The 23,470-nt window shown below is 39.7% G+C and overlaps 2 protein-coding genes across 3 annotated transcripts; one reads left to right on the forward strand and one right to left on the reverse strand.

Moving 5' to 3' along the window:
* Positions 1-3,826: 3,826 nt before the first annotated feature.
* LOC120722280 (dendritic cell-specific transmembrane protein) lies at positions 3,827-7,322 on the forward strand. Of its 2 annotated transcripts, XM_040013206.1 has the most exons (3): positions 3,827-5,038; positions 5,125-5,457; positions 5,562-5,725. In XM_040013206.1, exons 1-3 carry the CDS (start codon positions 3,992-3,994, stop codon positions 5,619-5,621), a joined length of 1,440 nt encoding a protein of 479 aa, XP_039869140.1. In that variant the 5' UTR covers positions 3,827-3,991; the 3' UTR covers positions 5,622-5,725. The 2 variants fall into 2 exon arrangements, with proteins under 2 accessions (XP_039869140.1, XP_039869138.1); XM_040013204.1 differs by having other exon boundaries at positions 5,125-7,322.
* A 1,957-nt stretch (positions 7,323-9,279) lies between these two features.
* dpys (dihydropyrimidinase) lies at positions 9,280-20,921 on the reverse strand. Its single transcript, XM_040013207.1, has 9 exons — positions 20,561-20,921; positions 19,002-19,160; positions 18,653-18,832; positions 16,407-16,596; positions 15,976-16,132; positions 14,236-14,377; positions 13,549-13,691; positions 10,587-10,794; positions 9,280-9,792 (listed from the first exon to the last, which is right to left on the reverse strand). Exons 1-9 carry the CDS (start codon positions 20,810-20,812, stop codon positions 9,733-9,735), a joined length of 1,491 nt encoding a protein of 496 aa, XP_039869141.1. The 5' UTR covers positions 20,813-20,921; the 3' UTR covers positions 9,280-9,732.
* Between the last annotated feature and the right edge of the window lie 2,549 nt (positions 20,922-23,470).

Raw genomic sequence — 23,470 nt, forward strand, 5'->3', positions numbered from 1 at the left:
CATCAATGTGTGTGTGAATGTTAGACAGAGGGCACTTAGATGTAAAAGAGGAGTTTGCCCGAATATGTTTGTTAAATGGTGAATGTATTGTATAAAGTGATTTGAGTGCTTAAGTAGAGTAGAAAAACATTATCCATCCAGCCATCAAGTGGGACTGATTGGAGTCTTTGCCAGGCCGATTTTGGCCCCTGGGCCCTATGTTTGACACCCTAGATTTAAAGGTGTTTTTTTTGTTTGTTTGTTTTGCTTTAAATGCTGTCCTCTCTGGCAGCTTTTGCAGTCAGAATAGCCAAACACACTTTGCTTTTCCAAAAACAGTTATAAAAAAATCTCTGTAGCCTCCTCTTATTCATGTGAATCTTTTATCTGTTTATTTATTCATTTCTATCTGTGTTATTTCAGTTATTGCATTAAAACAATAAAAAATAAACATACAGCACATGGAATAAAAAATTAGAAAATACACAGACACATGAATCAACAATCTTCTTGTAGTGTGAGTGTAAATGTGAGAGAGAGAGACTGTCTGTGTATGTGTCTTTGTCACAAACATTTCCTAATCTCTATTCAGAATCTGTAAGCAAAGGAGTCTTTACACACTGCTCTTTTGACTTTGCATTTATTCAGTATTCTCGTTCATATGTGTAGTCAGATTATAGAGGTTGATGCCTCAAATCTGTTTTCTCTGCGTTGACTGCAGAATGTTCTTGATGGTGGAGCGGATGCTGGTCACAAACAGTTCATTTCCTTTCTTTGTGAAATGGACTCCGTCTGGTACAAAGATTGTGTTGTCGAAAAATTTCAAACAGGGATGTTCAATAATCACCCCTCCAAAGCAGTGGGCAGCCTTTCTCATGGTATGGTTGACAATCTCCCTGTCCTTATTTATCTTCCATGGACTTCCATACCTCCACACTTGGCGCTGATTGATGCAGGAATAAGCAATCGTCATTGAGGGGAACTCTTTGTGCAGTTGCATCAATTCCGTCTTCATTATACCAGAAAGTTGCTGGGCAGACATGAGTCCTAAATCGTTGCCACCAGCGTGGATAATCAATATGTCAGGCGGGCTCCGTGTAGATAGCTCTTCATAAAAACGTGGAAGGACGCCGCTCCAGCCCATCCCTCCTTTGCCAAACCATTGGACTTTGGCATTAAGTCCCAAATTCTCTCCAAACTTCTGTCTTGCTCCGAACTCTCCTCTTTTAACGTAGCTTGAGCCAACGATCCAAATGTTTCTAACTTTCTGGTCTTCTGGCTTCTTTTTCTCCATCACTTTGCGTTCAGAGGATCTGGCATCATTCTGGAAACTCGTGGCCGTATCATTCAATTTCTTGCCTTTGAGTCGGATCATCGTGATAGCGACACTTTTTGGGATGCTTGGTGATGTCACAGCTGATTCATTCTTGTCTGTGTCTTTCTTCATCCCTTTTCTTTCTGAAAAGCAGGCCTCAGTGATGCTTCTGCAGTTGGTTGAAATCTGACTGAAATTTCTTTTCAGTACAAATTTCTCTCCACAGATTCTGCGTTTTCCCCTTGCTGGGGAGGAGCTGTCAGCACTTCTGCTGCAATTTTGTGCAGCATCATGCTGGAATCGCTTTCTCTTTAGTGGGAGCTTGACAGGGTTTAAACCCAGCTGATCTTTCTCAGACACTGGCGACAGGTTTTGGCGCTGCATTCTTGTAAAAAGATGCTACACCACTTGGCTGGATCCAATAAATACAGCAACAGTTTTCCTGAAGCTTGTCAGTGTATTCACGATGTTTCTTCCCCAAAAAATTTTCAAAATGCGATATTTAGACACTTAAACAACGAGCTCTGATTTTTGTTGTGCACTCACGAAGGAAGGGCAGTGAAATGACTGAAGCCTCTGCTCTATATGGGTATTTCTGTTCCGTTGTGACATCATACACCTAGTAACTCTCAGCAGGCAGACTGCAGCTCTTTCATTTAACAGACAAACATTCTGCACAGTGAAGATGTTTTTATTTGAATTTTTTTGTTTTTGGAGTTTATGGGATGTTTTAGAGAGAATTTTTGCTTTCCCATCAAAACACAAATAAATTCATATGAATACATTTAAAGTGCACTATACATGTAAACAGTGATTATTTACTCATATTGAGTTAACAGGCTTTTTTCCTCTCAAATATGTGATTATGGATGCTTATTTCATGTAATAACTAGACCATTTGCAGTGGCAAGTACATACATTTGATTTTATGTGACTGTGACAGAGTCTCATGTTGCAATGAATGAGTCCCGGTCAGTGTGCAGATACAGGGAATCCGTTTAGATGTAAATAAAACCAGTGTTTCTGTGTCAGGGGGCAGGGTCTGTGAGTTTGTTTAGTACTTTTGATTGTTATATTGAAATCATGTAAAGTTCTTGTGTTATTATTTTAGTTAAGGTTTACTTGAGTTTTGGTCTAGTTATGTTTCTTCTGTGTCTCCTTGCTTGTGTCTTTTGTGTGCCCCCTGTCTCCCCATGTATTTCATGTCTTCGTGTTGCATGTTCTATTTGTCGAGCTGGTGTTGTCTTGTCTACGTCCCTTTTCTCTTTCCTGTTTTATTGCAAAGAGTCTGGTGTTCCATGTTAAGTGTGTTTAGTTGTACTTCCCCTGTGGCGTTCAGGTTCATTTGTGTCAGCTGTTTTCTCCATTACCCTCCTGTGTATGTAAGTCCTCTTTCTCACTAATTCATTGTCGATTCATCTGTTTTCCTCCCTCCACGTCACGTCAGCTTTCTCATAATCCTGTTCAGGTCCATGTTTCTGGTTTTCTTGCACCTGCTCAGATTTATGTTCATGTTTCTCTTGTCATAGTTTTCATAGGTTTTAGTTTTACTTCTCGCACCTGTTCGCCTTGCTTTGTTTTTGTGTTCATGCTTTTTCAGCCAAATCAACGGCTCGCTTTTTGATTAAACTTCATTTCAGTCTCTCCCTTGTCTGCTTTTCGGGTCCACACCACAAACACACCGGCTGCTCTGTCGACAACTTACTTCGCTTAATGTTTCAATTCAACAGGTCTCTCCTTGACAGGGTTGTGCAAGTTTTTTTTCCAATTAAACATAAAAAAAAGGCATCTATTGTGTCTACTATGAAGGAAAATACCACAAGATAGACTTTCTGAAGTATTATTTTCTTTGTCTGAAAAATCGAAGCCTGTTCTAAAGGTAATTAGCTAAATACACTCGCTAAGTATTCAGGTCACGCTCACAAATCAGTGAAAATGTTTTCTTTTTATCACCTCTCTCTGAAGCAAACATTCAATGCTAGCCTCAGTGTGTGAATAAAGTACACAGAACTTAATGTGCTGACCAAGACAGTGCTGAAATTCTGATGTTAAGCATTACAGCATTGAGGTTTTGCAGATCACATGACCACTAACCACTTAACGTTAAGTTGCCTGGCATTTTGGACATGTGACAAACATGATGACCATATAGGGTCAAATGAATACAGTCACACGGACCTTCTAATTCTATTGAATATTAGGATTCTCTGAAATCACCTACTCCTGTAAAAGGGTATTTTATCATTGTTTCTGCAATATGAATATGTTACCCTAAATACACAAAATTATTGGTATTCAGTCCACTCACACATTCGTGCAATACCGCCTTGAAGTTCTTAGTAAAGCATTAGATTTTTATGTGAAAAGGATATTTCAGTTCCACACACCCCACAGTCATAATTCAGCCTCTGTTTACTTCTGCTTGTGGTTGAAAAATAGGGATGACTACAAAATGACTAATGACAAAGGCAAGAGTCTTCCTGTTTCTGTCGTATTTAAGGCGACTGCGCTCTACATGAATCAGAAGAGCTGCTGAGCTTTATACATCAGGCTACTACTTCGCCTTTCTGTTCAGCACAAGTGTCTTTTCGGGCACAGTAGTTAGTGAATATATTGTATTTGTTAATGATTTTCTTATAACCTGCCATTTCATTCCAATTTTGCTTTTGCTTTTCAACGTCTACTTTAATATCCAGGATGCTCTTCTCATGGATTACAGTAAAACAAAGCCTTAAGGATGTGGGTTTTCAAGCTGTGGATGTGTTCACCACTGGTAAAAGGGATGGATTCAGAAGAACAATCCTTCTCCTCCTCATCTGTAGCATCTCCAGCCTTCTGCTCAGCTCCCTGCTCCTCCTGTACCTCCTCTTCACTCTGGACTATGAGCTAGCAGTGGCTGGGGGGATTGCCGCCTGCTTTGGGACACTGCTGACTGTTGCCCTCTTCCTATCAAAGAGAGTAAGGTGTTTAGGGACTCTTTTTGTTATATCCATTTTCATGAAAAAGAGTAGGAACTTGCTGTTAACTGCTGGAACCAGCTTAGTGGTTCTTAAGAACATCCGTAACACTCTGGAGAACCTCTCGCTGCTGGTCAGGAGTATGATTTGCAACCTGAAGGCAAAAAAAGCCTCCATCATTGCTCCATTTACTAACTATGTTCAGATGTTGAAGTGGATCGGAGACATGCTCAAAGGGGTTACAAACCTGGGAGTAGTGAGATTTGACTCCCAGCTCAACGTCTCTCCAAGATTGGAATCAGAAGAATTCAGGCAGAGGCTCGCAGGAGCAGAGCAGAAGCTCAATGAGACTGTTAAATATGCACAGGCCCTGATGAATACAGTGAGCTCAGTGACCGACAGGATGTTTCCTGCCATCAGCTTCCTCGTGCTCATGATGTTTATAGCATTGCACATAAAAAAATACTGCAGAGACATGAAATACAAAAACAGGTTCATCAGCAGCAAGTTTGTTCATTTTGACGAGAAGCAGAAGGCGGAAGGAAAATCCCACGTCCTTCCCCTCACGGCAGAGGAGGAGCAGCTGTACACCTTCATTCCCTCCGCCCGTCCCACAACAAGAGAAGGGAAAGCTATGGTGAAATTTGGAATTCCAGTTGTCTCCCATTTCATAGCTTGGGTCATATTCATAACTGTGGACGCCTTGCTGTACTGTTTTGTTGACATTGTTACAACAAGGTTATCAGAGCTGGAGCCATTCCACATCCCTTTGTTAATGAGCATCAAAGTAAGTACACCGTATTAAATATTTATTTATTTTTTAAATATTTTCCTCATCTCAACTACAAAAGACTCACTTGTTTATCCTTGCAGGGGATTGCAACTTTAATTGGAATGTCTCTTGGACAAGAAAATCATGAAAAAGACTTTTCCTACTCTGTGACTCTGTTTGAGAAGCAGTGCCTCCCCAAACCCAAGTTGTTGCTATATAGTTCTGTAATTCCACTGACTGCCATCCTGCTCACTCTACTTGTTATGGCTCTGATGGCAACCAAAGTCTCCCAGCTAAGGTTGATGGTCTGTGAACAGTTCTTCCCCTCTGCTGCAGAGGAGAGAGTGGAGTACCTCCACGGCAAAATCCTGAGGAAGAGATTCAAAATGAGAAAGGAGAAAAACAACTGCAGCCTCAGGTCACTTATTACCAAGGTGCATGTTAACATATTGCTTGAGAATAACTATTGCAAGCCAGAAAAAAAAGAAAAAAAAAGCCAAATCTCTAATTATGTAGTTTTTCTGTTCTTCTTCATCAGCCATATTTCTGGTTTCCGCTACTGTTTCATTCTAAAGAGGATCCACAAAGTATCCTGTGAGGAAAATCTTCTCCACACAGACACTCTAGTGATGGCGGTGCTAGTCCTGGTGCAGACTGACAGATCAGCATGGATGGTCCGTGGATATCGCGGAGAGAAATATCAGCCTTATACTTTAGTCTGTCAATGAGAACTTCTGAACCAAAGTCTCTATTTTTGCCTTGTGTGGTTAAACACTACAGTATATTACAAACATGTTACATCAGGGCACCTACACCAAAGAGCACCTTCCACGTATGTCTGACATTCAACCGTGTTTGATAAAACATCATTATTTGGCACAATGAGAATGTATTGGTATCTTGCACCATGGCGGTGTGGAGGTCCAACAATATTTATTTATTATAATAATTATATTATTAGTTTCCTTTTGTTTTTTAGAGGGAGACCATTCTACTTAAGCCCATTCTCTGCATAAAAAAGTAAATCTCTGTTATTCTTTTTTTTTTTTTTCCCCTGTCCTGTCTGGCACTGTAGCACTTAGAATTATTGTCTGAAGGCCAAGAAAAATGCCCAGCAGATTTGTTTTCCCAAGTGGATCATTACGGCTTTACCATACTGGTCCACTTGACTGATCTTTATTTATTTATTTAAAGTTTTAAGTTATTACAGTCGGAACAGGCATGTCCGGGGGATAAGAAAGGGGAAAGACACAGAACTCCAATCTGGGAGGTTAATCATATTATTTTTCTGTAGTGTGTCAGTTTTGTTCCAGATAGGTGTACATTTGCATGGGATTAATGAAGACTCAGTCATTTTAAGAAACTCCCATCGTGCTGTCAGAGAAGAGCTGATGTCGACTCTTTTAAAACATACATGTAGTTTGGTGTTTGAGCTGATAAATGGTAGGTCCGAAATCTCTATATTATTGCATAGTGCCTGTTCTACATCTAGCCAGGGTGCATCTAAGAGCAATGTTTTAACCATCCCCAGTGTTGGTAAGGGTACTTTTGAAATGTCTTCCACTACAGATTACAGAATACATGCCCCAAAATGTAGTTTGTAACGTATTCCGTTAAGTTACTCTGAATACTTTGATTACTTACTATATTGTCATGCTTTTTACAACTACATGAATGTACTTTTGCTGTGTGATTTATTAATATTACTGAAGGCTACTCGCCATACCAAAACCACCTAGATTTTTAAATCCTAATATAAAATCAGTGCCAGTAGGGTGGACATTAGGTGAGGCTGCAATTTTTGCAACGATCTCATATAGAAAACTTTCAATGTATGTTATTTCAAAATACATCATAGTACATTTCTCTTCAATTGTTTTATATTATATTTAACATTTATCAGAATAAATATGTACTCTTTGCGCCCCAGTTCTCACCTGTAATCCACCACCTACTGTGTCATTATTATTCAGAAAACTAGAGCAGTATACTACTATTTATGGCATCACGTGACAGCTCAGTTGATGATTGTGGTAACTGTGGCGCAATTAAAGACCATAAGCTAAGAGGTATTACCTTGATTCAACAGAGCTGCAATGAGCTCTCAGCCATAGGAAATACATTACTTACCTATTACATCATGTTCATTATATAACATGACAGAGGAAGAATTTTATTATGAATCAACCCCAAACTATGATCATTTTGCCACTATCAGTTGTGATGGTTGCAGTCATTCCTGCTATGAATAAACACCTAATTATGCTTGTTACATAAAATATCAAATAAAGAAACCGCAGTTATAACCTCACTTCTGCATTTTACCTCTGTGCAGAATGTAGAACAGCGATATTTGCTTACATAATCTAAGACAGATGTCATTTGCATGTGCAGAGAGCAGCACTGTGCTCTTCCTACTTATGCACTGTCATCGTTCATTAGCATCATGCAGGTGCTGTTTCTTCACTCAGCACAGGGACAGGTCACAGCCTACTGACTTCATAATGCAGACTGTGACAGGTGAGAAATGCAGTGATGTGTGAATAGGGAAAGGTCAAAACTGCTATTAATGTGTATTCCTCAGGGTAGTGTAGCCCAGGTAAATACTATTAGTTTATTACTGTCTTATTGGTATATACACAGTTTTGAGAAATCCCTTAGGCTGTGTTTGTTCATTATGCATTAATATTTGCAAAAAAAACTTCCTTTATTTAACAGCTTATGACAGATGTTTTAAGTAGTAGAAATCCTATACTATACACTACATGCTCAGTATATTTACTATCATTCTGCGTACTTAAATACTTAGTGGTACACACACACTACATAGTAGTATGCTCAAATCATATCACTCAGCTGCAGTTGGAGAGGCGTCACCACTGGCTCAGCCTTGTAGGATTGAGGAAAGTCATGATTAATATATTTACTCAATATATAATTCCTGGCAAAGTGAGAACATATGCTTAGCGGCCACTACATTAGGTATACCTTGCAAAGATGCCCTTTTACCTTTAGAAATGCCTTCATTCCTCACGGCACAGACTCAACAAAGTGCTGGAAACATTCCACAGAGATTTTGCTCCATATTAACATGACAGGATCTTGCCGTTGCTTAAGATTTGTCAGCTGCACATCAGTGATGCAAAGCTTCGGTTCCACCACATCCCAAAGGTGCTCTTTTGGCCTGGGATCTGGTGACTATGCAGGCCATTTATGTACAGTGAACTCACTGTCATTTTCAAGACACCAGGTTGAGATTGTTCCAGCCTTGTGACATGGCACATATCAGGCTGGAACCAGCCATAAGAATGGTGTTACACTGTTATCCAACCAATAGCCATTTGGTTGTAACGAGTGGTTATTTGAGTAAGTCATTTGAAAAGTCTTTCTTCACTATTCTGATGCTCAGCTTGAAGTTCAGAATACTAGAATAATAGATACTTTGAGTTACTCCCATACTTTGGTTAGCTAAGTATACCTCTTCAACTGCAGGTTAAACATTTTCATTGCTGTTACAGTTAGCAAGACTAATTGATATCACCATGTTTGGCAAAACCTGATTCTTAGAAATACTGTGATCACTTAAAAAATACTTTGGGTTACACTAGTTAAAGTGTAAATATTTAGTATGATTCACTTCCTCTGTGTTTAAAGCTTGAAAACTCAAGTTATAATTATAATTTTTGCATTAATTTGTATTCAAATGGAGCCAGGTCACCATTTTAAATAGGCTCACCATTCACTGTACAATACCCCACCATCTCCCAACCATCCTTTGCACCGTTTAAGAAAAGAGGAAAGAAGCATTCTTGCTTGAGGATGAGTAGGCATTCTGTGACTCACACACTACCACTGACCCGTGTGGCAACCTGATAAGCTCACACTATGTCTCAACTGGCCCTGTGGCATAATAACATGCCAGCATGCCCGCCCCAATGGGAAGCTGCCACATGATGCTCGATGACAGCCGCAGACCTTTTTTACCACGAGAAGGAATGAATGCAGTCCATACATGGGCATAGATGGAGTGTATAATGATGTGTGAGCCTGCTGAATATGCAAACACAGAGTCCATCTGGGTCAGCGGAGTAAATCTTATTACTGCATGCATGTCAGTGTATTTTAATGAATATTTCATCAAAGGGAAAGGATGCTTTTGGGTGAGAGACAGTTCTGTTACCAGTGGCAACTGGCATTTTAGAAGATGGGGGTAAAAAATGCAAAAATATGCTGTGAAGAAGAAAACTCGGGCATAATTACACACAACTATAAATGTTGATTTACTATTGTTTTAGAGCACAGAACACAATATACAGTGAAATTGTTTGTTTTTTTCTATTTAGAGACTTTTCTTTTACTAACCAGGAACTCATGCATAAACCCGATTTGCATTTCTTATGGTGAGTTGCGTTATTACATAACGGTGTTAGTAATAAATGTATAGTTTGCAGCAGCAGAGTTGGTTTTTGTGATCTGTGTACTGAACAGAGCTGGCTGCAGATACAGCTGTATGTGACTCAGTTTCCTCTTCCAGCGGAGCATTGACTCAGGCAGAAATTCAACATGTTATAACCCTCATATGCTTGAAATGCAAAAAGCTACTCCAATGAAGGTTGTCTTTGAGAAAACACTTGTTGTTTGTGCAATGGGTAGCTTCTGGGTTGCATTGTTGGAGATTTAAGGTGCCCTTTAAGTTCCCAGGTATGTGTTCAGACAGAAATGACTTTGCCTTCATATGGCTTTCTGGTCACAGCTGTAGGTTTCCTCACCTGCAGGTCAAATACAAAGCAGACAGAAACATTAGGTCATCCTGTGCGTGGTACCTACTCCCAGTCTGGTTGCTTCAAGTTCATAATTCTGAATTAACTACGAAAAGTGTTTTACAGCTAAGCAGTCCTGCCAATTTACGTCCTCTGTGCAATTCATGATCTGCACTTGGAATAGACACAGGAAAATATCAGTTTTAGCAAATATCAGAAGTAGACTCAGTCAAAATCACACCCCGGTGTCCTGAGTCTGCAGTCTCCTGTATAGTTCATCTTACTGAGATATACTTATTTGCAATATTCTGGGTAATTTAATCCAAATTTATATGCTTACAGCATATATGACGCTACAACCAGCAGTTTGCTGCTGGTTGTAGCTTACCTGTTTGCTTACCTCAACTGACCATAAATAGTAAATAAAAGAGGGAACAGTTAGGCTAAAGGCTTTTACACACCAGATGTGTAAAAATTTTGTGAATATTTTGTGTGTTAAAGATATTTTTCAGACTCACCTATGAAAGCTATCGTGATACAGCCTGAACTCTTGGACCACACCCTGAAATTCTCCCTGATGCTGCCCTCTCATGAGAACTGGATGAACCCAGTATCTCTGTTTCAGGACCAGCTAATCATCGCTTGATGTCAACTTGATTTTTTTGAGTGCATTTTTTTTAAGAGCACATTTTTTTGCAAAATTGCAACACTTTTGTATATGTATGTGTATACATTACCCATTAAGTTCACATCCAAAAAATGTGGAACTTCAGTGACACTTCTGACGCTAAGGCTTTACTAACCTGCTCCCGCTGCTTGATTCTTTTGTAAACAAACTCAGAAAATGGTTTTCTGTGGATGAACTGGCCATGTCCTGGTGACACCTTCAGCTGCCCATCCTCATACACCACTTTGCCTCTGGAGATGGTAATGACAGGTACCCCATGACACTCCATACCCTCAAAGATGTTGTAGTCCACAGCCTGGTGATGAGTCTTGGCTGATATTTTCCTACATAAAGATACATTGGCGGCTTTAAAAACAGTCAGTGGAGGCTTTTTATGAGCTAAACTCATTGGTCACATGTAGCCTGCGTTAGATAATTGCTGGATGCTTTCTGAATACCAAAGAAAAGGATAAATCTATTGTGAAAACTTAATGCAGTCCATCCTCATCTGAAACTGATTGAATCAGGCCAAGATGTACTTGCAGTTTGTTCAATGTGCAGCAGTAATATAATGTATTATTCAAAACTTTTGCTCATGTGAGGCTCTTAAAGGCTTACTAAGCACATACACTAAGCTTCTTTCAGACAATAAAAAGGCACCTCAACATTTTCACTGCTGCCTATTACATTATTGTGGCATCTATCCAAAGGCTGCTGTGTGAGCACAGCCACATAATATTGCAGCATAGCCAGTATCCAGATATAAAAAAAGACTGTGCAAGCTGGAGCCTGATGGGAAATATGAACAAAGAAACACAAGAGCGGCAACATTTTTCAGTTCTCAGCAAAATAAATTTAGCATAGCTGTGATGGAGTTTAGTAGCAGAAATTATTAAAGTAATTTAAATGGTGTACAATGACAATGCTGGTGTTAAATGTACACATGTCGAACTTTGAAACAGATGGCCTACAGCAACAGAAGACCATATTGGGTGCCGCGCCTGTGAGCTAAGGACAGGAAACTGGGGCTTTAGTTCACACGGGCTTGCCAGGTTTGATTTATAAAGAAATGATAGAATTTCTTCGTTTCTTAGGTTTTAGTTTCTGGATTAAAATGTGAAAAAGGTACACCTGTTCAACCAACAGCTGAACAGGTGTATATGATCAGCCAAACACATGAAAGTCACCCAATGTATTTATGCATGTTGACAAATGTCTGAATTTCTGATGTATACAGCATCAAATTAATGGGAGTTAATGTGAATTTGTGGCTGTATTATCACAGACAGATTCCATATAATTACTAACTCGACCCCATTCAATCAAAAACTGAAACCAAAGTTGGAATTGACTGGACCAACAAACAAAAATACAGTATAAGAGAGAGAGAGGAGTGGGCAATCTGCAGAAAATGACTGATCACAGCAGCTTTAAGTTACAACATGTATATTTGAACAACTACGTGAAGTAAGTTGATTAGGACTGTAGAAAATCTCTTCATAATAAAAGTATGAAATGCTCTGCACAGTACAAACTGATGATGTCGAACAAATAAATCACATTTGAGTGAAAGACCAAGTCAGCAGGGAACAGCAAAGTAAGTGTGACTCAGCTGCTTCCATGAAATGCACCGGATGTCTTTCTTTCTTTCTTTTTTCATTGACCCCTTTTACTCTCCATTCACAAACATGTTTCCTGTGGATTTGTGAAGCCAGACACCATGCCTAGTGTGCACTGACGAAAACAAGATGTGTCCTCATTATTCAGCTCACCCAATTATGAGAAACAAGTCAACTGAGTGAGCTTCCTAGGGATTTGGGTTTTTTTGTGGGGGGGAGGCGGTTATGCAACTGTTTGTGGCCCCTGGTCTCGGATGTTATGAAGTGACACTTGTGCTGACGGCAAATTAATTACACAGTTTCACAGATGAATTCACTGTGCAGCAATCAAATACAATGCGCTCTCATGCTTGAAAGGCATTATGACTTCCACAGACATGCGCATATGGTAAAGACACAACTTAAATGGACAGCATAGTAAACAGCTGATGTCCAGGAGTGACAGGTCTGAGAGGAAAGACAAACTGGAAAGCACCTCATAGTAACAACTGTGGAGTTTATTGGTCCTCACATAATCTTTTTTGTTTTTTTTTTTTTGTATTGTTATCAGTAAATTCATTTACAGAAAATTACATTGGGGTTTAATATGCTCTTCATCAACTCACATCCACAGTGGGTTAGATCCCTGAGGGACGCAGCCCAGATCCTTCAGCAAACAGAGCGGTGCATTGCTATTTCCAGGTTATATAAGATTGTGCTACAGTACACATGATGCTGGAACGCAAACTGTCTTCGTTTGTGCTTGTGCTTCACACAGCAGCTCAAATAATACAACACAATCACATGACCAGTTTTGCGATATTCTGAGCACATTCCTGAAAGCAGCCATAACGCCGTGTATTCTGCACGAAGGAAATTGGTTTAGCTCCCACATGAAATATTCGTCAGTTTCAAAATTCTCACCATGACCCATCAGCATCATCTCACTCATGCCTTATGTAAGTGTGTTAAAATCTTTTCCTAAAAATATAAAATTACCAAACATAGCAATTTCAATATTTTTTTAATGGAGTGATGAATTTCATTCATATGTAAATTGTGTTATGCTTTAATTTGCAGCTATAGATAAGTGATGACATACACCGACTTTTGGATGGAGCATAGACGTAATCAGCTTATGTGGAGGGTTAGTGAGTGCGTTAGTGTTGACGTGGCACAGGATGAAAGATATAGCTCTTCTCTTTTTAGGTGCCTGTATCTGTCGCCTACATGCTTTACAGCTAAACTTAAAAACCTTATCTTAGTTAGTGAAGTGCCTGGCAACCTTAAGACACGCTCTCAAGTGTGCCAAATGGTTCAGCATCACCGTGTGATGGAGCTCTGATGGAGACAGTGGCGACGTTACCATTTTTAACATCAGGATTTGCATTCATCATGCACTTTTAAAACTTTACGTACACCAGCTGAAGGCTTTCTTTCACTGCTCGATTTCTAAAGATTTCTTCCACACTGCTGAATGACCTGAGCTGGAGTTCTCACCTGGTCATCCTTGGGTCCCATATAACCACATCAGCATCCGAGTTCTTGGCGATTCGGCCTTTCTGCGGGTAGAAGTTGAAGATTTTTGCTGCGTTGCTGCTGGTGACAGCCACAAATCGATTCTCGTCCATTTTGCCACTATGCTGAGGGGAGGAGAAAATGCACAAAGCACCCAGTTTGAGTTAGAGGGCCACACTGGATGACAACAATACACAGAATTAGCAGACAAAAGGTCAGTGCAAGCAACTCATTTCTGCCAAAATATCATCTAATGTGTGATTTGTAAGCACTGTTGCACAAAGTAAATCTTTCCAGTGGCCTTGGGGCAGCTGAGCTGATACACAGTCCCCACAACAATGGCCAGAAAATGCAGTGCTTGCAATCGTGCAGCCATCTGCAGCTCTGGGAGTTTATTGTGTGTTGCAGGAAAAAAGAAATACGCATATCATCCAAATAATTGTGAGAAAAGTAGAATTATTAATATTTGATAGTAAAAACAGTAACCCAACATTAAACATCATGGCACGCCGTCATGAATGCAAATGGGCCGGTACAGAGTCAAAAATGTGTATTTGCTACTTTTTGTTATGCGAACATTAACCACATGGCATCTTTAAAACTTGTTGTCAAGAAACCGGTGCTTTAAAAAAGGACAACTAAAAAAGTGAGTATATCCTTAGTACTAACCACTCCTTTTTCCCAGATGACAGACATTCTGTCCTCGACACCGTTCACACCGTTAGGGATCTTGGTGAAGTCGTCCTTGCCCAGGGCTTTCTGACACACAGAGAAGGTGCAGTTGTCCGTCCCTGTCACGCTTAAATCATCACTGGCACAATGAACAGAAGGAAAATGACTGTTATGTCCAAACTGATGATGGAATAACCTAAAAAATGTATCAGTAACCTTGAGGGTCACTTTGGTCAATTCTAAATTCTCACTCCCAAAAAAGTTGCGACAGCATGTCAAATTATCAAATCTTATAAACCTTCATTTTATTCACAATAGAATATAGAAAGCTCATCAAATTCTTAAACTGAGACATTTTTACTATTTCATGGAAAATGTTAGTTCATTTTGAGCTAATTTAGAACTAACGTATTTTGCAACTAATTAAGTTAATTGACAAAAGTCAATAATGAGACTGGGTATAGAAAGAGCATCTTAGAGAGGCTGAGTTTCTCATTAGTAAAGATGGGCAGAGGTTCACCAATCTGAAAAAAAAAACTGTACGAATTGTGGAACAATTTGTGAATAATTTTCCTTAACATAACATTGCTAAAGCTTTGAATATTTCATCATCTACAGAAAAAAGTAAAAGATTCTGAGAATCTGGAGAAATCTCAGTGCACAATCGATAAGGCTCAAAATGAATATTAGTTGTCCCTGATCTACAGGCCTTCAGACTGAATGATTTAGTCATAGGAATAGCTGCACAGCCTCAGAAACACTTCCAGAAATCACTGTTGTTAACACAGTCTGTCGTACCATTCAAAATTGCAAGTGAAAGTTCTGTCATGCAAAGATGTCATATGTGAACATGATCCTAAAATGCTAAAATCCCCACCTTCTTTAAATCCAACAGACGTGGTATTCAATGTTTGTGCTGCAAAAATTGCTCTTTGTGCCTCTATCATTTTAAAGATATTAATAAAAGTTTTTCAAAGGTCAATGTGGTTGACCTTGGATGAACAATTTGACCAAACAATGTTTGGGCTATTTTTATCACATGGAACAATGACAGATACAAACTATGTATTTTTTAAGTTGTTTAGGGTTTGATGCTCCAACCTGAGGCCTGCTGGACCTAACTCGTCAACAAAACCTCTGATTCAGGTCCAACTAATACGCACCAAGTGGCATGCTTTTAAATTTCTTCAGAAATGTTCTTTTATTAATATTTTCAAAATGATAGCAGCACAAACAAAAACTGTAGCAGCAAAAAAACAGCAAAAACATAGTACAATTGATCCAGATACATTTTGTCTGATTTGGATAAATCTGTATTAGCTGATTCTGCGTGGGATCACATGGGATTCTGAACTTCTAAACTCCCATAGCCTAAAAAATCTGTAGCTGTAGCCAAAATACAAACTGAACTGAATTTCAATTCAACTCAATTTCATTTATATAGCACCAAATCCCAACAACAGTTGCTTCAAGGCACTTTATATAAGTAAAGACCCTACAACAATAGAAAAAGAATTCCAACCATCAGACTGTACCCTATGAAAAACCACTTGGTGAAGGTGGGAAGTAAAAACTCCCTTTTAACAGGAATAAACCTCCAGCAAAACCAGGCCCAGGGAGGGGCAGCCATCTGTCACGACTGGTTGGGGGTGCGGGGAGAGAGACAGGAAAAAACAAACACTGCACTGAATAAAAACCACCAGCAAGCAATATTGCTGGACTTTCAGTTCTACCTACTTAGCTAGTAGGTCCATAAGGTACCCAGGTGTGCTGGGGTCAGGTCTAAGCGGAGGACCCATGACAAAACCAGCAGCATGGGCCCAGTCTTTGTGCCAACAGTGGGTACCATCAGTGCCCAAACCAGCTGCAATTGGCTCCCCAAACACTACACGCCCTGTTCAGAAAGAAAGAAAGAATAAACCTGTGTCGGATGTTTACTAAAACCGAGTATACTTTATCTGCTCGAGAGCAATCAGAAACCTCATGCTGAGATAAAATTCTCAGTGGCTTTATTTTTTGCCATGGCAACAAAAAACAAAATGTGCAAACACTGTATATCTCAATATTTGACTAAAACATAAAACAAAGAAAACTGAAACCAGTTTTGAAGCTCATCAGCTCTCAGCCTCACCCTCTTTAAACAGCAGGTGGGAGGAGTCCACACTCACCATCTCTGCGTGCGTTAGACACAACCTTGGCGGCAGATTTACTCATGACATGAACCACATAGAGCGGGCAGTTGACAGCATGGGCGATGGTGATAGCTCGCTGGGTGGCTTCGGCCTCCACCTCTTCTGGCCGACACAGTTCATGGCCCTCTGGTCCTGTGATGCCCATGGACAGCATCTTCTTAGCCCCCTGTCAGTTCACAGCAGGGACAACAAGTCAGGATTAAAGGTTAAAGGAGATGGAAGGTTAACACGGCACGGTGGCACTTCAAGGCAGAGACGGACTGACCAGACAGTCAGATTTATACTTGATGAATCTATATTGATTCGATTGAATTAAAATTTGCTACTATGAATAACAACATGTGAGTGCCTTACTGTAGTGCTGGCAAGACATTTAACACACTTCCAAGCAGCAATAATACAGTATTCATGTTGCTCTGAGCAACAACAGATCCACATGAGTTGTTGTTGAGTATTTGCTACCCCCTGGTGGTAGTTTTATGCCATGACACTTGGAAAAAAATGCTGGAAAATGCACATAAGAAATAACAGATCTTTCTCATAGTGGGGATTTTGACTGTCTGAATGTAGCTGCAGTTCTGTCTAATATTAATAGAAATGACATCGTTAATTTCCAATTCATGTCAATTCAGTGAGCCACCATGACTATTCCTATCCCTCTGAAACTTGAACACCTTAACTGGATATATGCTATTAATTATACCTATGCTTATCCTGACATAACTTGTCAAAATATCTGTGGGGAAGGTTTCTGGTGACAGATAATGACAGATTTCATCTTTTTTCCTTGGCATTGCTCCAACATCGCGTGTCACGGGGCTTTCAACCAACCTTCTTCATCTTCTTCTTTCAGGGGTAACAGTGGACCATCTGCCTCCATCCCAACATATCCCTATCCTCTTCTGTCAAATCAGTCCTCTGAATGCTTCCTTTATTACACCCATAAACCTCCTCTGAGGTCTTCCTCTTTCCCTCCTGCCTGGTAGCTCCACAAAGTTCCAGTATATCCACTATCCCTCCTCAGCGCGTGTCCAAACCATCTCAGACCTGTCTCTCTATCTTTGTCTCCAAACTGCTCAACCTGAGCTGTCGCTCTGATGTACTCGTTTCTAATCTTGTCCTTTCGGGTCACTGCCAATGAAAATCTTCAGCCCTGCACACCTCCGGCTCAACCTCGTGTCTTTTTGTTAGCTTTACCTTCTTCAAACCATACATCATAGCAGGTCTCACTACCATCTTGTAAACCTTCCCTTTCACTCATGCTTCTGTCCTTCTGTCATAAATTATCACTGACATTAGTCTTAATCCAGCCTCGACTCTCTTCCTTACTTCTCGTGCCATTGCTTTGAATCGCTGACCATCCATAGACTCATCTTGTCTTCACTACCACTACTCCTTGGATGTTCACCTTTCCACCTGTCTCCCTCTCATTCACACAAATGTAATGTGTGTTGCTTCTACTAACTTTTAATACTTTTCCAGAACATACCTACTGCATGCTCACTATAGATCACAATGTTGTGTGCAAACATCATAGTCTAGACATAGACTCCTGGCTGACCTCATCTGTCAGTCTATCCATCACCACTGCAAACAAGAAGGGGCTCAGAGCCCATCCCTGACGTAATCCCACTGCCACCTTGAACCCTTCTGTCACTGCACTTCTCACCACTATTCCCTGTCCTCATACATGTCCTGCACAACTCTCACATGCTTCTCTGCCGCTCCTGTCTTCCTCATTCAGCACCACAGTTCCTCTCTGTTCCTCACAGCCACAGTGTTTGTTATTCTTTGGACACAAAGTGAAGCTTAGCTGCCATCAGGGTGAAACATTAACTTAGCATTCCTTCTGGGCTCTGGTGTGTTTATACTCTGACACTGATCACCTGAGCTGCACTTACAAAACCTTCACTGACAGAAAATCAAAAACAGCATATAGGCTTGTGTTGTTATGACACAGGGGTTTGTTCAGCTTTAGTATCTCACCACGCTTAGGTTGTTTCATTTCTCAAGTTAAACTCTTGATATTTTACAAAAAATAACCATATTGCTTAAGTTTGGAATGTCAAATATCAGATCTACTTTACTATTAGCAACTTTCCCCCCCTGTACAGTATAGGCAATAAGTAGCTGTAAGAAAAAAACAAAAATTGTAGCTCATTAATACAAGCAACTTCTTTTTCAAAATCTGTTTTCATTTGTTTCGTGTGGTTCACACCAACCTCTGCAATCAAATCTCCATTCTCAGCATGAACCTGAGCTATGGCTCCGACCTCTTTACACTGAGCAAAAGCAGCATATAGCTCAGAATCCTGCAGCATAAACACATCTTTATAGGCCATAAACATCTTGAAGGAATTTACTCCTTTCTCTCTGGCCAGAGTCTCCATCTCTTTCTTGACCTAAAAAAGAAAAATGATTGTAATAAGGGAGACATGTATGGAGCTCTGGGGAAAAGGGGGCAGCAATATTTGGACTGGGCAAACCTACTTGACCTAGTGTCATTAGTTTTAGTGTCTAGACAGTAAATACTAGTAGTCTACTAAAACAAAAGGATTCACTCTCATTCACCTTGTCACTCCACCATGTGACCGCAACGTGCAACGAGTAGTCGCAGCAAACTTTGGGATCAGCCGTCTCACGCCATCGGTCATGAGCCTCCAGAAGAGACTTGCCCTTCTGGGGGATGACAAAGTCCAGGATCATTGTGGTCCCTCCTGCCAGAGCAGCCTGGTGAAATGAACACATTACCACAGAGAAGTAAGTAAATGATTAACCTGTGAAGTAGAAAATGCTGGGAAAAAAGTGATTTGAGTGTGGCTACTAGTCCAGATGTTAAAAACAATCATCTTTGTGAATGGTGCCTTAACAAACAATGATTGACAGATTTCTTATTATCACTCCCATTGAAATAACACCTGATACAAATGTTGAGAAGTCGTGGGCATCAGCTTTACAATGACCTCTGGTCTGATTTTGTCCTGCAGATTAATTCTTTGTGGGATCAAGAAGATTTGGAGCCACATAAATGAAACTGAATCAAGCTGCATTGAGAAGAAGGCTAACTCTGACAACAGAGTTACCCCCACAGTTAAGAAAAACAACTTCCCAACATCTAACCAACGTCTCGAGGAGGTAGATATATCAGTGTCAAAGAATACAATCAAGAGAGGAATGGAGACATGATGGGAAGAGAAAACTGTGGAGAAGGAGAGAAACAGCTCATGATCCAAAGCACACCTCACCATCTGCCAAACATGGTGGAGGCAATATTATTGCATAGGCATGTACGGCTGCCAGTGGAACTAGTCAAAGTGTTTATTGATTTGTGTTTTTGTGACTGCTGATAGAAGCAGCAGGATGAATTCTGAAGCGTTCAGGGCTATAATCTCTGATCAGATTCAACCAAATGTTGCAAAATGGATTTGCACTTCCCACTGCTCGAGGTAAAGGAAGGGGATGTTCTTCAGTGGCTAAATCAGTCACCTGATATCAACCCAACAGAGCATACTTTTCAGTTATTAAACACAAAACTGAAAGTAGAGAGACACACACAAACAACCGAACTTGACTGCAGTAAAGGCCTGGCAGAGCATCTCAAGAGAGGAAACACAGCATTCAGTGATTTCCACAGCTTCTAGACTACAGGCAGTCACTGACTTAAGGATTTTCATCCAAGTATTCAAAACAACTTAATATATGAAATTATTTTTTTGTTTGTCCAATTATTTTTGAGCTTCTAAAAGTGTCTGTCTATGTATTTTCCTTCCCAAAAAATTATGCAATATTTTGCTTAAATTCCCTGAATTAAAGCTGTTGTCAAATACTTATGAAGCAAAACTGCATGCTGATGCTATTTTAAGACAGAGGTGATTCTCAAGTCGCTGTAGTGTTTCATTCATATTTTATCCAATATTCATTTGATTCTACTCTCAAATTCCAAATTCAGCTTTTGATTAAAAAAAAAAAAATAGGACTTGCATCCATCGCATGCACTTCCACTTCCACTCATAATAGGTGAAGGTGATTACTCTTACTACCAGCTTTTTTGATTTGCTAAACATAGCCAAACATATCTTGCCAAGCAACATGAAATTAATATGACAGATTCATTTTAAATGAAACTCTACTTTGGTTCCAATATGGAAGTCGTCCACAGCTCTGGTTCCCATGAACGCCAGTTCCATGTGCGTGTGCGTGTCGATGCCACCGGGGATCACCAGTTTATCGGTGGCATCAATGACTCGCACTCTTTTTGGAATCTGAAGATTCAGTCCAACCTCAACTATTTTCCCATTTTCGATGTAAACGTCGCCGATCACGGAGCAGTCCTCGTTCACAACTTTGCCTCCTTTAATCAGGATGCCGCTGGGCTCTTCCATTCCTGCTCCGCGCAACTCAGAGTGTTAGGACTGCGTAAGGACACAATTTGCGCATACTGAACCGATCTCTGCGCTCTGACGCTGATCCGTCTGTGTGGAGTGGAACCCAGAAGCTGTGCCAAAGAAGCTACGCAGGTCAACTCCAAAGTTCATGTGAGATATCAAAGGACAGAAACGCCCCAGGTCAGTAACCCAAAAAGATTTGGCCTTCCTAATAATGATTTACACTAACTCGGTATGCATAAGAATATGTGGAGAATATCATAGAAGTCTTGGATGGACTGACTCACTGTGAGCCAAAACTGAACCGATGTCTTTAATAACTAATAAATAAGTAACTGTTCCATATGTAAAATATTGAAATGTGTAGCATAAGTTTTCTCATAGTGAAAAGCTGAGAAAATCACTAAAACGGTTATTTTTTCTGAATTGTTATTAATCAGTTCAGTTTAATCAATTTTGTGTCAGTAAACGTAATTAAATCATACGTTCAGTTCACAGATTAATTTCCTTTTGCTTGCAGAAATAATGAAACTGTAAGGCACAGTCTCAGGGGCCCTCAGGAAGGAAATCTAGCTGCACTCTGAATATGATATTGTATATCAGTTATTTCCAGTAACGGAATACTGTTGTTGCCTTGCACTCATGAAGACGTCATAAATTGGTATAATACTTATCTAAACTCTATATTTGCAGAAAAAGCCCTGTATAGAAACATATGAGATAATTTAGACCATTGTATTTTAACTTTCACAGTCAAAATTTACTGAGTATTTGGGCAGAAATTTGGAATCCGTCACTATGATAGTCCTTTTATAATAGGATTCTATGTATCTATGAAACCTTTTCAGATATCAAACCTAAAGTTTGATTTCAAAAACCAAAAATCTGCTTTATTTCCATCTCCTCACTAATTTATAACTACACTTGATTCAGAAACAGAAAAAGGATTCCTGTAGAAGGAAGAAATTCTAGAGTAACGTTTCATCAAATCACCAAACACACTGTGGTCACTGACATTATAGTGCTTTAAAAAAATATATGTTTCAAGGTATCACTGGGAAAAGTGTACTTTTTGTGGTTCCATTATCTCAGAGATCAATGCCCCGAACCTTTACATCCCACACATTACTATTGTCAAAATTTTCCAAGATACTCAAGCAGCTGAATAGAAATATTAGTTACCTCGTATTGTAAAAACTGTGAGATGTGTATGAGTGGTGTCTTTTTCTAGAAAGATCCCGTGTAAAGCAACGGCACTGTTTACTTAGACGTAGTAGATGTACAATCTCAAGTCTTTGCACGGGACTTTTTTTTTTTTTTACAAAACATTTCTGAACATGAAAATATTCTTTTAGTGTTTAGTGTTTGTAGTTTTGTGTTATACTGTACAAGCTTCCTTTAAGCAAACAAAAAGCAAACCCATGAAAACCTAATTAAGGATGTTTGTTTCCCTGACACAATATTCAAGGGAAATGTAGTTTTAAAGCAGTTGTGGACTACAAACATGGAGTTTAAGGATCTGAGAAACATACAGAGAATTCAAAACAAATATACAATAAAAATGTATAAATATTATCATGTATTATAATACCACAGTTTGTAAATATGAATACTTTTTTTTTTATAAATAACACCGCATTACAAAAGATCATATATCAAGAAATGTTGAACAATCCAGTTCAATCCAATTTTTCACTTCCTGCTACCAGAAAAAGAGACTTCAGCTTCAGTATTAAAAGCAAGTATGTCACCTCTGTTTCTAGATAACTGTTTGAAGGCACACATTTTGACTTGTGGAAACAGTGGCAACAACACATATATTAAATCAGTAACAGTGGAACACCTGAAGAGCATATCCTTTGGAAGAGTGTGGTCATTTGCTAAGAAAGCCTTTGACTTCCACCACCAATAAATAAACACATCTGTTGGAACTGTTTATATTTAATATAAAGGAAAAAAACACCAAACACAGCAGGCTGCTGATAATGCCGTGATATCCCTAGAGCATGCAACTGCCTCTCTTTCATGAAGAGTTGTTAGCCACCGGGAGAGATTAATATTTTACTGCAGTGGATTGGTTGTCTTCGCCGCATCAGTCCAGACAACTTTTTCCCATCCATTAGTGTATTACGAAAACAAGACACATCGGAGAGACAAAGATGCATGCACTGGCGAGATAAGAGCACGCACAAGGCTTAGGAACACCTAACCTTCACAGTTGCAATAAACAATAACATGTGACTTAAGAGGATTTACATAAGATGAGAGGAGTAATCAGAGGGAGTGAAAAAGCAATGAGGCAGCAATGGCATCTCCTCAAAAGTCTCTGTGTTGCTGAATGAGGGAAGTTGCCATTCTGCTGGATTTAGAGCAAGGCTGTTGTTATCATTTTATTTCCTCCACCGGCACTACAAACCAACACAGATGTCACTTTCTTTTATGACTGAATTGAAATTCAGCGAGCGCGGCTTTGAGTGTTGACATGGTAAAAACTCTGGCATTAGAAGGGCATAGCATGCACAAAAAAGTGACATAAGATAATGCTCAGGCAGATTATCAGTGCTCTCCGCTCAGGCAGCGAGAGGCTTGTTTACTGCGTTTGTAGCACAAATCCACATATCACATTGCAGCTACAGCAAATGTGCGTTAAAGATA

This window comes from Simochromis diagramma, unplaced genomic scaffold (genome assembly GCF_900408965.1).
Source record: "Simochromis diagramma unplaced genomic scaffold, fSimDia1.1 OVJJ01000618.1, whole genome shotgun sequence".
Lineage (NCBI taxonomy): Eukaryota > Metazoa > Chordata > Actinopteri > Cichliformes > Cichlidae > Simochromis > Simochromis diagramma.

Excerpts from the sequence above, each read along its gene's own strand:
- LOC120722280 (XM_040013204.1), top strand. The coding sequence starts at position 3,992 with ATGCTCTTCTCATGGATTACAGTAAAACAAAGCCTTAAGGATGTGGGT. Across the intron at positions 5,039-5,124 it reads CTTTGTTAATGAGCATCAAA|GGGATTGCAACTTTAATTGG; the intron begins GTAAGTACACCG and ends TTATCCTTGCAG.
- dpys (XM_040013207.1), bottom strand. The coding sequence starts at position 20,812 with ATGGAAGAGCCCAGCGGCATCCTGATTAAAGGAGGCAAAGTTGTGAAC. Across the intron at positions 18,833-19,001 it reads TCACATGGTGGAGTGACAAG|GTCAAGAAAGAGATGGAGAC; the intron begins GTGAATGAGAGT and ends TTTCTTTTTTAG. Across the intron at positions 16,597-18,652 it reads ATGGAGATTTGATTGCAGAG|GGGGCTAAGAAGATGCTGTC; the intron begins GTTGGTGTGAAC and ends GTGAACTGACAG.